Source organism: Oryzias melastigma, linkage group LG22 (genome assembly GCF_002922805.2).
Source record: "Oryzias melastigma strain HK-1 linkage group LG22, ASM292280v2, whole genome shotgun sequence".
In the NCBI taxonomy this organism is placed as follows: Eukaryota; Metazoa; Chordata; class Actinopteri; order Beloniformes; family Adrianichthyidae; genus Oryzias; species Oryzias melastigma.
Genome location: NC_050533.1, coordinates 18,571,657 through 18,587,689, shown reverse-complemented (window position 1 = coordinate 18,587,689; position 16,033 = coordinate 18,571,657). Strand labels below are relative to the sequence as shown.

Sequence of the window (16,033 nt, the reverse complement as noted above, 5' to 3'; positions counted from 1 at the left end):
TGTAAACAATGTACCAAAGAACACTACATTATGATGATCAGTTAGAGGCAAAACTCAATATTTACTGATGAGTTGTACATGTGGAATGCATAGCAGGTATTTGTACACAGAGAAGAGTATGTTTCTTATATGAAAAATGTAAAAAATGTGAATGCCAATACTCATTTGAACATACTGCCGCTTCATTGTATTCTTTACATTTTTTTTCTTTAGTCCACTAGTATTTGATCCTGTTGTTATTTTGGAGGATATTTTTCTTCATGGTTTTGACCTAGTTGAGCTCCGTCTTGCACCGTGTTGTCCTCTGAGATTAGGTGTACATTGATATGTACATCCACTGGAAAAGGAAAATCATGGGTTTTAATGATACTTTAAGTGTATTACAACATGTGAAAACTAACCACAAAACATCACCGAAGCATAACATGAAAATGATTGCTTAATTTTCAGATCAAAATCTAACTTTGTAAATGTATGATCTCATGGAAACACTCCAAGTAGGAATATTTGTGCACCAAACTTCAACAGCTAAGTCTTTCAAATGCTTAAAAAGACCAAAGTGTAAAATATGACTCATTCAATTACCTCGACTTCTCGAAGACTCATGATGTTTCCATTTGACAGCTGCTTGTAGATTTCTATTAGGAAAAAAAGAGGAGCAGAAATATAAAATTGAAACAAAACTTAAACTTGAGAACAAAACATGTCAATCAGCAGGTTCTGGAGGTTAGGTCAGTGTAGAGAGATATTATTACTGATCCAACTCCTTAAAGATTCATTGAAATGAATGTCCTATAAGGTAAATGTCCTTTACCTTATACGTTCACACCACACTCCTTAAAGTATTTTCTTACTAAACTGATGTATAGATCAGATTAAAGTCAGGTATAAAAAGTTAGTAAACCCTTCTTTAACAACACACCTTTATCTTGTAGGCTGAGCTTTGAATAACTGCTATTGATTGCCTTATACCACTCTTCACTGCCCCCTATTGGATATCTCCATAATCATAAAGTTGAAAGCTGCACACACTGAATTTTATTTGTATGACTCTATCTATATAATCTATATTTACTAGCTTCACTGACAGTTTTACAAACAAAAAAATTTTGACTGAATTTTCAACAAACATTTGTATTAGTATGACGTGTGTTAGTCTCTGAGAATCAAAAGTCAACCAACTGTGTCTAAAATCAGTTAAAGTAGAGTGTAATTTCACCTCCTATTTTCATCTTAACATCACCTTCATGTTGACCATTGTTGTTGAGCTCAATACTAAATGATATTTATTTTGATTATTTTCCATTTATTCTAATGGCAAAGGGCTTTATTGTAACAATTTTGTAGTATTTTTTTCTGTTAGACATTTAGACAGTTGCATTACTGTCAATCCGTCATTGTTGCACTTACGGGCCATGCAGTCAAAGCGAAGGATGAGACTGATGAAGTTCTCCAATGTAATGTGTCCAGAGGAGGCACCATAACGCAGAGCAATCACATTCAAAATGTCATCACTGATCCCCCGTCCTGCAGGATAAAGCAGCATTTGAGATGAATACGTTTTTATATTGACACTAAAACATTTCAGACAAAAATTCAGAATCCTTACGACCTCCCCCTCCTTTGTGTGAAACTGTTGAAACAAAGGAATACAGTAAAGACATACCAGCAGCTATGATTGCATTTCTCAGCTCCTTGAGTGACAGTGTCCCCGTTTGGGAAACGTCACACTTGTAGAAAATCTCCTGTGGAAAAAGACAATAGTTAGTTATGAGATATCAGTTGTTCTAAATGACTAAGATACAAGCTGAAGACTCGCATAAATCAGAGCAGTCTTATTAACTTTTTTCTTTAGAGCTCAAAAATGAACATTCTGAGGGCTGTGTTTTTGATTGGCAGGTGATATCTGGTCATAGTTTTCCTCATAAACTCAAACTTTACTTTATCTTGAATATTTAGAATCCTACAGGGAAGTGTCTGACTAATACCCAATTACAGTCGTTTACAGAATCAATTAGATGAAGGGAGACATCCTGCGTTAGAATACATTAGGATGTATGAACTCACACAATCTGAGAAAGGATCTGAATGTTGCATTCAAATGGATGTTTTTTTTTAACAAATAAAGACAGATATTCTCTAAAGAATAATACAAAGTTGTTCCTACCTACACCAACAAGATCTTTATGTGATAAGCAGCAGTTAAATCGGATTAAGGGATTTAACAGCAATAAGAAATTGAGCTTTATCCTGCACGAGTAATGTGGCACTACAATTAACAAAGTACAAGAAAAAAAGTTGAGGTTAAAAACTGGAGAATATCTCTGAATCTTCAGAATATCTGTGTCTGAAGATTGAACGGCAGCCAACTGAAAAATCAATTAGCAGCTAGATAAGGGGAATCACTTTTTGTCGTAAGCATGCTTAGTTTTTAAACAAAATCTGTATGGAATTATTTAGGAACAAGCTTAATTTTTTTTATGATTGATTTGTGAATAACTTGTTCTTACACATCTCCAACTAGATCAGGAGTTGGCAACCTTTAACAGTGAAAGAACCATTTGGGCTCGTTTTCTACTGATCAAAACCTAGAAAGAGCTGAGAAGTCTTACTTTAATCTTTAAGAAATTTGGATTTTTCATTCATGACCTTCCTTTTTTTAAATAATAAGTATGAATTATGTCTATTTTTTAATACAAACAAAAGCAAAAAAGTAAAAAAAAAAAAAAGAACCTAGCATCTCTCAAAATGTGATTTTTTTTTTTTCAACGTTTGACAGAGGCTCAAATAACTGATTTTCAAAATAAAAGATGCTCTGTGCCAAATATGTGCTTTTAACTCATAAAAGATCAAACTTTTTACCAAAGTTGTGCTTTGCATATAAAATCTGTTCATTCTGGAGGTACTGTTGATCAAACAGGACGTCTTCAGGTCAACAGGGATGTAAAAACTTACATAGTTTATCATCTATGTGCACCTCCGCCATCAATTTATTAATGTAACAAATATAAATTAGGTAATCGTTACGTTAAAAAAATGCTATTTTATTTTTCTTTTCTTTTTTTGTTCTTTTTCTCCTCTTTGTCCTCAGCAGTCTCACACTGCTGGGTTTTATTCTTTTAGTTTGGGGTTGGATCTTGGTAGTCTTAGTTTGCAGGCTTTGTTAATTTGTTTTCTTTGGGTAGTTTTGGATAGGCAGCCATTAGCAGGGAGATGCTAACTCTGACGGTAGACATGGTTGGATCAGCAGTCTCCCTGACTTATTTTATGTTTGGCCGAGGAGCCACATGTGGCTCTGGAGCCGCAGGTTGCAGACCCCTGAACTAGATAAACAGAAGTACAATTACTCCTACTGTTCTCAATCAAAACACAAAAGAATGACCATAATTCTGCATTTGACTTTTCCAACCTTGTATTTCACAACTTTCTTCCACAGTCGGACAAACTCCTCGCTGTTCAGTTTCCCAGTAACTGAAGTCTGGTGAAGCCTCTGTTAAGGTACAAGTGCCGTGCAAAAATCCCCCAAAATGCGCAACTTTAGAGATGCAAGTATAGAGACACAAGATTATGGCTTTCTTTGCCAGATTTTGTGCCCTTTTATTGGAATAGGATTCAAGGCCTTCTTATAAAACACAACAAAAAACTTAAAGGTTAGCTACATAAAGGCTTTTTTTTCCATACAAGTCTGGGAGTTGCATGAACTCCAGATATATTTTTTTGGTTCTCTGACTGCAAAAGATGATGGCGTTACAAATCTAGTCATATAATAAAAGTGAAAGGTGACATAATTAAAGTGCTAAGGTTATGTATTTAATCCGGTCTGCTGCAACTCAAATCAGTGAAAGCCAGATCAGTGAACTGGTGGTGAAGTGGCCCACCAAGACTGGGACATTGTGGATTTTTTTATGGCAGTAACTGGAAGTAATGAAACAATGTTTCAGTTTCTTGAAGCTAAAATGATGAAAAAGGTTGGACAATCCTCTAGTCCAAGGGTGGGCAAACTTTTTGAGATATGAGCCAAAAGGGGCTCTAGAATTTGACAGAAGGGGCGGATCAGGACCTGATGCATTGGGTGTTTTAGTAATCCACCTCATAGGAGAAAGAAATAGCATAAAATCTGGATGTGTTTAAATTTGGATTTTAACAAATATAGATCATTTTGAGGGTTTCATTTCAAAAGTGTGACTTAAGTTGTCATTTTAGTTCCATTTGCACCAATGATTTGACATTCGTCGTACAGAACTGCTGTGTTCATGTGGTGTTGAAATGATCGGAAAAAGGACTGTCCAACTCAGAAAACACGATAAATGTCACATTTTGGCTGTGGGCGGAGTCAGCCTCCAACTGTCCTGTTTGGTTACCCTTTAAATATTTTTTTGGGAGTGAAATGCTAAAGACATTTATCAACCTGTATTGACTGAATCTAACATTTAATGAGAATGAACTAGAATACTAAAAGGATACATCCATGAGAGCCACCATGCTGCGACAGGCGTCTGTGCTGAAACCTCCAGATTTAAGGTCTCCTACATGATAAAAAAAGATATGTAAAAACAAGCTAACAAAAGCACACCATTGTTATTTGTTTGAAAGCCAAACCTTTCAGGATTCTGTCATTGAGAATCAGCTGAAGTTTCTCTGCATCCACTTCCTCATACTAAAAATATGAAAGAATCACAAAATCACTGAATGTTTCATTGAAAGCATAACTGTCTTTTTGATTTCGAATTCATATTTAAGTTAGCAAATGCATTTCTACAATGAAAGACTCACACATTACCTTGTCAGAGAACTGGCGGAACAGAGATATCTTTTTTTCTTCATCTTTGTTGTCTTTTCCTGGTTTGAGCTGTAAATGAAAGAGTTTAGTTCTGATGTGCTCCTTCCATTTTTAACCACAGTTAATGCAGATATCTCAGTTATTAAATGTCCACAAGTCAGTGCTTTGTGTTATAGACAGTCTTGGGGAAGCAGGAAATTATATTTCTGTTCTGTTTTATTCATAACAATGGTGAATAGGGGAAAAGGATGTTTGCAGATGACATTGTGATTTATAGTGAAACTTTTACAATAAAGAGAGGAATGTAAGGAAGTAGAACAAACTACACATGTGCTGAAGAAGAGAGAAAAACTGTAAATGTGCTGAAGATGTGAAGATTGGCATAGATTGTGGTCAAGGCAGCAACTGTTCATAATATTTTACAATCATGCATTGCTGCTTTCTCTTTCGTTTCAACTCTACGAGTTTAACTGGGAGGGATGGCATGACAGAAGAGAGAAGCCATTTTTTTTATTTTTACACTACCTCATTGCTGTATCACACACTCATATGCTTTCAAAATCGATTGCACTGCACAACTGTATTTACCTTTTTTGTTTCCATCGATTCCTGTGGATAGACACCAGAACTCTCACTGAGAACAAACACAAGCAACATCACTGAGTTTCACCAAAACTTCAGAAAAATAAAGATACTACTGAATGTTTTAAAGCTTTTAAAGTTTAATTTTAACATTGACATTTGACTCACTGGACATGGGTTTCCACCTTGGAGATGATGGTCAGGATGAAAGAAGCTGTCTCGTTGGGGTGGAAGGTGGACGGCACAATCAGGTATTCACCGGGCTTCAGTGCCACAAACTCCATCACCTCACGAGCATTTAGGAAGGTTTTACTTTGAGCTACAGGTTTGTTTCTCCCGAAGAAATGGGCGGGGAATTTTCCCCTGTGCGCCTTGTTCTGAAAAGACAGTGAAGAAACAGTAAATCATTTACATCCTAAGTATGTAAATACAATATATTGAAACAATGGAAAAATCACTTACTTCACCAATAACCTGAAGGAATGCAGAAAAAAAAAAGATTTTGTTAGAGAAAACCAAATAATATTGGTTTTAAATAAAGTCTAACCAATATTCAGCTATATCAAATGAACTTCAATGGTTTCTCGATTTTTATAAGAGCACTACTTGCAAATCTATTTTTTTAAACCTCCAGTTTCTAACGTTTTTATGTGATGACCATTCAGCATCAGATGTTAACATTCAGTAGGATACATTACCTCAAAACACCGTATCAGCTGGAAATTAAAAAATGTAATCAAGCTTTATCCATGATTATTTCTAGTAAATTATATGAGTTTTTTGGGGTTGTCTGGGCCTCTGGTGGGTCGTAGTAAAGGGAACACGGGCGTGTCTTGCAGTTCTTTTGAGACTTGTTTGGCCACCTTAAGGGACATTATGAAAATACTTCATAATACGCCTACCACATGCATGTGAAGTATTTGTATGGTTAATACAAGTTACACACACTTATGATGCAGGGGTGATGCTGTCATACATTGCCCCCAGACCACACTCAATGGTGAGCACTGGCCCTTATAATAAGTGCACACTAAAGCACATGCAAAGGATGTACACGTAATAAGAGGCCATTATAAAAATACATTTTATTTACATTGTGCAAATTATGTCTGAGAGTTGTGAGATTGTGGCGGAATGTGCTGTAGGTATGACAGTGGACTTCACGATAGAGGTGAGTCTGTGTTGATGTACAGACTGACTCTCTCAGACCAGCATTTTTCTATACCAGGGGTGTCAAATTTGTTTTGGTTCAGGGCCACATTCAACCCATCTGATCTCAAATAGGCCAGACCAGTAACATGATACTAAAATAACCTATGATCAACTTGTTATCTGTAGCTTTTTGACCTTTTGTTATTCCGGTCTCGTGTTTCTTTTCCTCCCTCTAGTGGCAGAATTGCGTATTGCGGCCATTTCTTTAAAGAACCATAACTCGCCGCAGGAATGGGCTAGAAACTTTTTTTTTTTTTTAATTCAACATTGTTATATATATATATTTCTTTTCATGATTGGGACAGATTAAAACAACTGACATCCCTGCTTTAGATGATCTAGTTTACAAGCTTCATATGTAGATGCTTCTGAAAAGTCATTCAACCAGGAACACAAGTAACCATAAATGTTCTGGTTGTACAAATGTGGACTTAAAGGCTCCCTGTAAGCTCTTCTCCTTGAATTCAGCCTATGTGGGTAGAAGAAACAGATCAAGGTATTATTTACCTCAAATATCGAGAATCCGATGTGTAGGTTTTGTACTAGTCTTCTGTTCCTCTTGTCTGGCTTTTGCATGAGAGACACCAGCATGTTTTTCTCTCCTTGCTTTTCGGCACATTTGCTGTTTAATTTTTCAACCTGAACGCGATACTGGGGATTGGTCCAGAAGCTTTCTGCAAGACACATTTATCAAAATAAAACAGATCTTTCTAAATATGTTAAAGGTGCCAAAAATGTATCAATGCAATTGTAATAAATGTATGTAAAAATGAATATCGTTTTCTGCAATTACCAAGATTATTCATGCATCCTCCAGCTGTGGTTCCTGCAACCCATCGACCTTCATAGAAAGAGGTCTTCCAGTTACAAGCAGAGCCCTCCTCAAGGAAGTCTGGATTGGATGCGCAAATATCAAGATCTGAGTAGTTCCTGCAGAAGTCTTTCAAAGTCATCCTGAAAGAAGAAAGTTATTTTGTTAGGAGAGGAAATCCTGCTGGATTTAATGAGGTTGTAGTGATGAAGATGAGTGTTTGCAAAAGTTAAATAAGCAAAAAGGAGATTATATGAACACCTGATGCCAGCTTCTGAAATTTAGATAAGATAATGGTGTAGAATTACATTTAGGACGATTGAAATTGAACCAGAAAAAGTAAAAAGTAAAAACATAAAAGCCTGGAGAAGTGCCTTGCTTCAAAAAATGTTTACTTGGGGAAAACTCACACACACACACACACACACACACACACACACACACACATATATATATATATATATATATATATATATATATATATATATATATATATATATATATATATATATATATTTTAATTTAGAAAATCTTTTTTTCCAACATTTTGTATGGTTTGTGCTGCAAGTGTTTGAAGGCATTGAGCATGGAAATGAACCAGCTCACCAAAACTCTCCATCGTCACGGATAGAAAGGCACTTTTCTCGTTCCTTGGTACTCACAGTCTTCCACAGAGGAGACCTTTAAAGTAAAAAGAAAGAGAAAAGCTAAAAAAAATGAATTAAACTCAGGAGTTGTTAAGATAAATATAATTTAAAGTCTCCTCTCTTTTGTGTCCTTGTCTTGCTTTACTCCAATAATTTCACTAAAGGTTTGCTAAATAACAAAACCTATCAAAATAAACTGATTTAAGAAAAAGTAAAACTCCTTGCATATATTTCTTTATTATAAAAACAATCCTTAAAATCTGAGTCAGTTATCAGTCCTTTATGCTTCTTAAATCAAACTTTCTGCATATGTTTCAATGAGAAATACTTTTTTACATTGCTGTTGGTAAATCTAAAGATTTAAGAACACAGAGACAATAAACAGCATTTTATTTTTTGAGTTTTCCTCACTCATCACTCCAGTCTCCGTTCCACTCTCTCTTGCCCCAGGGGTTCCACAAACGCACCAGTTGCACCGTTTCCCCTCGGCTATTCATCTGCACACCAATTAGCATCAGAAACATAAGAAAAGTTATCAACATTGCCTTTCTGAATATCTTAAACTTCACAGTTGGTGCAAAAATGAAGCTTATTTTACATTAAAGTCCCACTCCAATCATTTATTCATTTATTTTGAAATTGTTCCTAGTGTTCTTGATTATTATTATGGAATTTTTAGCCTAAATAAAGATTGTTAGCTAAATATGGGGGTTATCCAGCTGAACATTTCTGAACCAAATACCAGCTCAGACGAGGAAAACGTTGATCTATATTTATTTACAACTGGATGCATCCAAATAAAGCGGAGCAGAGAACTTGTAGCTTGCCTTTGTAAGTTCTACATCAAACCTACAACCTTTTTAAAATAGCATTTTTTGTTTTCTTCTGATCCACAACAATAAAGAACCACTCAGAAATAACATTTTAAGCTTAATATTCTGTATGTGTGCCCTCCATCACGAGAAAAATGCCACAAGAAGATGTTAAAAACACCAAAAAACACAATTTTCATCGGATATTTGTAGACTAAATCATTTTTCTAAATTGAGAACAAAATAAGATATAATATGTAAACACTTGGTAATATATATATTTTTTAATTTCAAAATAAATGTGATGCAGAGGATAAATCTGTTTACTCACCTGCCTGACCCCTGTGACGGTGTAGGCGTGGCCTTGGACTAGCCCATTTGGTAACACTGTGTTTTGAGCTGTCTTCTACAAAAAAAACACAACTTTACATTCTGAACTTTACAATCCAAACATAAAAAGTTCCACACAAACCTTATATTTTTCAATTGTAAAAACCTTCCCAGTGACTCTTTAATTATGATTATATAGTTTTTAGCTAAAATCAAATAAGCCTTTGTCATTTTTAAGACATATTTTATGCACAGAAGCTCATTAAAAATGAATTCTAGTTTTTGGGCGGAAATGTTGATTCAGACAAAAAACAACAAACAGACGTGGACGCGTTTAATATAACACATCATATATTTGATGGAAAGCTTGATCCTATGATGTTTATTTCAGTGACTGTTACTTTTGATACACTATTCTCAATTATATCCAACATATATATATATATATATATATATATATATATATATATATATATATATATATCAATCTAGATTGCATCAAACTGTAAAAATGATCAGTGTGGTCATGAATGCAAATACGTCAGCAGCTTTGAACACATCTTTAACTCAATTTATCTACAGTCAAAAAAATAAATGGTTGGATAAGTTTTAAACATCAAGATGTTTAAATCACTAAAACACTAATTAATTGTTTAAATATCAGGATAATTTCATAAAATAAAATATATTTTATTCTAAAAAAAGGTAAATAAATGTCCTAAAATGTGGTTTTAATATCAGTAATCAGGGTTTTGAAATATAAGCCTGTACAATATGAATTACGATCCATTTTAATTCAATTCCAACATGTTTAAATGTATTTATATTGAAATGAAAACCAAACAAAGCCTGTAAAGAAAGTCTGCACTTCTATGATTCACCACTAGATGGGGTGACCTGGTCAAATTTACCAAAAAACTTAAGTCAGGAAGATTTTTTACAGGAGTGTGAGGATCCAATGATAAAACCTAAGCATATATCACACTATATTTGTAAATTAATGTCAAAGGACAAAAAGTTAAGCAAACTGAACTTTTAGCACAAAAACAGAAGTCAGAAAGTCAGAATTACTTATGCCTCGTCAGGAAAACAGTTTCCTCTGTTGTGTCTTTGCATCACTGTCAGTCTAGATTAGAAAATGTTATTCGTACAGACATTTTAGTTCATCTACCAGGTGTTATAAAAGATTTTTTTAAAATCGTGGTCTCTCAGTGTGAATGGATTTCAATAATATTTCTAATCTGATCCAAATGGTGGCATGTGAATATTTCTGATTTAGTCTGATTAAGCAAATACATTTAAAACAGATGAATGGAGTTTTGCTCCCTTGCGTATCTGATAGGTGAGTTTTGACTTTAAGAAAACACAAAGTATTTGCTTTCATTTCAATAATCTGCTGTATCTTTCTTCAGTAATGAGACATCAGATTTTCCTCAATGCAGATCGCTTATCAGTGTGAGTTTTGATTACATGCATGGATGAGATTCAAACCCTCATCCTTTCTGTCCCATAGTCAGTTTGCTTAATTCTTTTTTTTATTTTATCATCATTTATTTGTTTAATATATTGTGTTTTTTTCTGCATGGAAGTCTCCAATCCTCACCTGTACTCCTGATAATGTGTATAACTGATACTATCAGTTTTATTCGTCATCTAGAAAGTGAAAGAACTTTTAATTGGTTTGTAGGACATTCTGCCAACAGTTACTGCATGGTTGTGCCAACTTTTATTGAATGTCAAGACAGTGTTGAAATGTCGTTTGTGAACAAAAGGATGATTTAAATGTGTACTCACATGATCCAGGTGGTTTTTATTGAGTTAATTTGCAGGCAACTTATCAGTTTTATTGTCTGTCATGTAATCAAAATTTAAATTTAACGTGTTGCTGAGGACAAGACAAACGGGACAACTTTTTTTTTTTTTTTTTAAATAAGGTCAAATCGTTCTACTTATTGTCTTCCAGGAGTATATTTTACCAGGTCATTGCACCTAATAAAAGTATTTAAACTACTTTCTTTAATCTCTTAAGTTCAAGGTGTCATACTCAATCACGCAGGGGGCAAAATCCAAAACACACCTTAGGTCACGGGGCGAACAGGGTAAAAATATATATCTACATTTTTCAAAACTTTAAAAATGTAACTTTTTATCACTACAATGAATGAAAACAGACAGGAATATTTATACCAAAATAAATCAATTTAAACCTTAAATAATTTTGAATATTTTGTTCTCCTTAAAAATATATTTTGTCAAAATTATATAAGTTAGTAAGTGCAAGATAACATCGGACCGTTAATAACAATCAAATAAAATGATCTGGAGGGCCGGATCCGGCCCCCGGGCCTTGACTTTGACACATGTGACTTACGTACTTTCAGTGGAGCATCCAGTCTGCCAATGTCAAAACCCCATTTGGGAATTCACGAATGTGTTCCTGGTAAAAATAAGGAGTGCTCACCCCTTGTGGAGTGCCGCAGCTCATCAGTGACTTTGTCCGTCCAGCTCTGCACATGAGCTCCCACAGGTCTGCGGGGGGATTGGTCAGCTGCACATACATGTGCACCCCGCCTGTGAAGTCCACCAAAGCCTCTGCAGGAGTGCCAGCATTCATGTCCGCGTACGAGCCACAAACCCTGACAAAGAGGAGTTGGATTGTTTTCAACAAACTAAATGGTCAAATAATTAACTTGTTTGGGGGAACATACTTTGCATAGGCTTTCTCCATCAAAGCAGGCCAGAACTCGGTTGGGTCTTTGGAGCGGACGAAGATCAACCTGCCATTGATTGTTGGGAGCTTGTCATCAATGACGACGTCGATCCATCTTCCAAATCTCCAGAACTAAAGTCAGAAAATTATTCCCTTTTGTTGACAGATACACATTCAAATTGTATCTGTCACATACACACATATTACAATTTGTAGTGAAATGTAAAACTGTCCAACATAATACAAGACCTAAGAGAAATGACTATAAAAAAGTATGGATATTTTATGTCACTAATTAGAACAAGAGCCTGGAAATCTTTTGTCATGATGCTGGGAGATTTAATACAGTATCATTCATGCTAACATCCCTTGCTCTGATTGGCTGTTTGTGTGTACCTGTGTATGTTTAGTTCTTTTAAATCTCATACTTTTCAATAGCCTTCTACACTTTTCATACATTTTGCAGACTCACAGGTCATTACAGCTAAGGCCATGTATTCTGTTTTGTTTGAACTTTTGCTGTTTTTTTTCTTTTATCTGCAGTGGGAGCTTTTCTGTCTTTCCTCGTTTCTCTCCAGTCCTATCTGTTTGCAGACTGGTTCCCGAATCGTCTGGAGCACCTGATTAGACGAGGACCTTCAGATCAGCATTCAAATACCGCCACATCATCTGTTAGTGCCCCCCAGCAGCTGGCAACAGCACAGCATTTATTTTGTTTGGCTATTGCTAGAGACTTTGTTAATCGTATTTTTTTTTTTTTTTGTATAGTTTAAGTTTTTATGTAAATACTGTACATTTCCAGCTTATTTTCAGCCTGAGTTTGTTTGTGGGAGCTTTTGAGTTGTTGGTATATTTCATTTTTTTTCTACCTTTAAGTTACATCCTTTTAAAAGCCCCTAGACAGGGGTGTAACATAAATTGGGGGCTCGTCCGAGATTAATTGTGATCTTTTAAATATGTTTTAGTAACCAGTTTTCTCTATCTTGTAATATGTGGCTTTAGGGTTCACCTATTTGGTTGTTGAGATTTTTTTTTTTTTTTTGGTTGACAGTTTTATTATTTCATTCAGTTTTATACTGAATTTGAACTGTTGTAAAGCGCTCTGATAATCACATAGAGAAATTTAAAGATTAATTTAATTTATTCATACAATCAAAAACACTTAGTATTGTCTAAAACAGAGTAATATTGATGAAACAATAATGTGTGAATTAAAGGTGTTTGTTACTGATTTACCCTGAAGTGGAACAGTCCGCAGTAGTCATCATCAAACGTTTGCTCCAGAGGAACAACCTGATTCAGAATGTTGGTTTGGAAGGTCAGAGATCCGATAGAGGCGAGAAACCAGCAGTTCCCTGTTTGGCAGCATAAATGTCGGTTGTTAGAACAGTAAAACATTTATTGACAAGTTTACAGCTCTGTAAAAAACGTGAAAGATTCTCTTAGACAGAAGGTAAAAACCCTTCCTCAAGGTAAACCAACAGCTTGATAAAGACAGTTTGACATTTGAAACTAGATGGAAATGTTTTTAATTAGCTGATGCCTTAAAACCAAAAACTAAGTTTAGTTTTAAATTGTACAATTGTTTTCCAAGTTATTATATTTGCACCAATGAATCTTTGGAAACTCTCACTTGCATAATTCACATTATGTAAGTACCCACACAAAATCCTTTCAACCCCTCCTTTTATTTTTGCTTTCAACATCTTGTCCAAACACGCTCTGGAGATCGTTTTGTTAAACAAACAATCTGTTGTACATGAAGGGATTATAAAAGAAAGAAGTGATTTTCTCACCAACCAATCCTTGGCCAAAGTCAAACCGTGACACTCCGTCCACGACAAACGCGGCATTAGGAACAATTTTCTGAAACAGTAGAACCGGATCTGAGCACAGGATTTACACAGCTCTTTATTTTTTATTAACAATTGAACGATTACTGTTAAAAATCATTTGTGTTTGTTTTGTGCAGAATTTGCATTTTTTTATGTGCAAAGGTTTAAGAACAACTTAAAAAAAGCTAAGGGCAAAACAAGTTTCCTAAAAATGTATCATCAAAACCAGAAACACTCACATAATAATGTAATAAAAGAAAACAAAGTATATTTTAGAAAAACATTTTTTTTTATCATATATATATATATAACACACATATTTAATCAATGAGTTAAAAATATATATTAAAAAACATATTTCTGCAGCAAAGTAAAAAAAAAGAACAAAAATCTTAAATCTCAGTTTAATTTTAGAATTTGTTTTCTATATTAATGTTGCCTTTTTGTTCAAGTTTATTGCAACAAAAAGTTGCAACAAGTTTAATGTGTTTTAATGTTTTTCTCATAAACTGAATTTTGAATGAATTCCTACTTTCATTTAAAGTGCATAAATTACAACAATTTACTTTACTGTGAAATAATCTCAACTACTTAAATTTGGTGTTTTGAAACATGGCTCACCATGGGTCTCAGCCACTTCACTTGGCCCATGTCGGAAGGACTCAGGATCCCCTGGCCGATGGAGCGGCTGTCAGGGGGAAACATGTCGTCGATGTACCTCACGCCCTTGATGAGACAGAACTCTCTCAGCTGCTTGTAGTCTTGGTTGAGAAACTTCTCAGGATTGTTGGGGGTCCCACAGCCGTCCTTCCTGTGGCGCTGACTGATGATGTTCATGCACACACCCGGAGCAGGCATTGCTGCAGTTTGTTTGAGCTGTCACAGAACAAGTAATAGTTTTTAACCTGTCGTGGTTCACTGTATCCTTACGGTTTAAAATGAGTTTTTTTTTTTCTCAAAAAGAACCACATAGGCAAGCATCGCATTTCCAAAGTTATATTTCTATACAAGTAAACACTGCTTTAAGGTTTCCACGAATTATTAGTGCAAAAAAATAAAAAAGTTTCTCACCTTCCAAGGCTAAACTGTGCTCCTAGAAAGACTGAAGTCTATCAAATGTGTTTGCTCATTCTGAATTGCTTCGGTGCCTTTATAGTACCTGTGAGTGCCCCAGGCTTTCTGTGTCATCAAGGTAGTCCTTCATGAGTTTAGTCTTTACTAACTGCCAGAAAAAAAAAGAATGGGAGAAAAGCAGTGGTGCTGTTCAGACTTGTGTAAAACCCCTGTCGGAGTAGAAAAAAAACATACATGATCAACATACAAGCCAGGAGCTGCCCAGAATAAAAAAGAACCAAAGACACGTCTACTCAAAAGTCATGTTTCCATAAAGGAACCAGAAATGTTCACACATGCATGTCTGCACGTGTGAACATTTGCATATTGAAGGGAGCTTTCACTTTGTCAGAAGCATTTCAGCACAAATGTCTTAAGGATTAAATGCAACTTTTGGGGTTAGTTTTAGAGGCAGTGGCAGAAAAGATTAGTTTAAGTAAATTAATAAATATCTAAAAAGGATAAATTTTTCTTTTCATCTTAAACATATTTATTGTTAAGTCCCCTCTGATGAAAATCATGTTTCTTAAGTTGTGTATGTGTGGCATTTTTCTTAGGAAAGAGAACAAAAGCAATAAGAAATCATCTCATTTTGAGTATTTCTTCTTTTAAATCTGTCAATCAAACTGTCACAGACAGACTCTGTTTGAATGAATGATCTTCTTTCCATCACAACAGCTCTGCTGGACATGCACTAAACCCTCATCTGGCCCAGCTAGCTTGCCTAGCCACTGGCCGGTGGATTTTTTAAGAGAGTTTCATACAATACTTATGGCTGCAGGGCTGCAAATGTTGGAAAATTTGAGCTACTCAGCTCAGCTTCAAAAGCCACGCCCCTTCAGAGGAGATTTTGGAAACAGAGGCTTCAGATCAACATGAAAAATGGCTTTTTAAGACATTTAGGTTGTGAGGTTTTGGTAAAGAACTTCATAGTCATAATTAAAACACTACAACAACACTACGTTTTTTTTAAAATAATATATATATATAAATATATATATATATATCATAGGGAAACTTTAAAAGGAATATTTTAATGTTCTAATAAAAATGCTAAAAATTAAGGTTATTTTGATCAATCACTACAATTATTATTCTGTGTTGCTCTACCACTAGTTTCCCTTGGCCTTGGGATCAATAAAGTTTATTTATTGATCAAAATTGAACGAAAATGAATATCCCTCCATTGCTTACCATGTAT

At 34.9% G+C, this 16,033-nt stretch overlaps 1 protein-coding gene across 1 annotated transcript; it reads right to left on the bottom strand.

Annotated features, from left to right (window-relative positions):
* Positions 1-128: 128 nt before the first annotated feature.
* LOC112150453 (calpain-1 catalytic subunit) lies at positions 129-15,077 on the bottom strand. The gene is made up of 22 exons (XM_024278838.2): positions 14,791-15,077; positions 14,341-14,595; positions 13,681-13,750; positions 13,121-13,239; positions 11,883-12,016; positions 11,636-11,810; positions 9,176-9,250; positions 8,444-8,529; positions 7,992-8,066; positions 7,368-7,528; positions 7,082-7,248; positions 5,825-5,836; positions 5,531-5,739; positions 5,369-5,414; positions 4,781-4,849; positions 4,600-4,657; positions 4,465-4,526; positions 3,410-3,478; positions 1,667-1,745; positions 1,411-1,527; positions 586-638; positions 129-337 (listed from the first exon to the last, which is right to left on the bottom strand). The coding sequence occupies exons 2-22, from the start codon at positions 14,575-14,577 to the stop codon at positions 311-313; spliced, it is 2,100 nt and encodes a 699-aa protein (XP_024134606.1). The 5' UTR covers positions 14,578-14,595; positions 14,791-15,077; the 3' UTR covers positions 129-310.
* Positions 15,078-16,033: the final 956 nt, after the last annotated feature.

Bases quoted from the DNA above. Each gene is read 5' to 3' on its own strand.
- LOC112150453 (XM_024278838.2), bottom strand. From the start codon at position 14,577: ATGCCTGCTCCGGGTGTGTGCATGAACATCATCAGTCAGCGCCACAGG. The intron at 1,746-3,409 runs GTTGGAAAAGTC...CTTTTTCCACAG, and splicing joins AGAAAGTTGTGAAATACAAG to GAGATTTTCTACAAGTGTGA. The intron at 338-585 runs GTAATTGAATGA...TTCCTTTTCCAG, and splicing joins TGAGTCTTCGAGAAGTCGAG to TGGATGTACATATCAATGTA.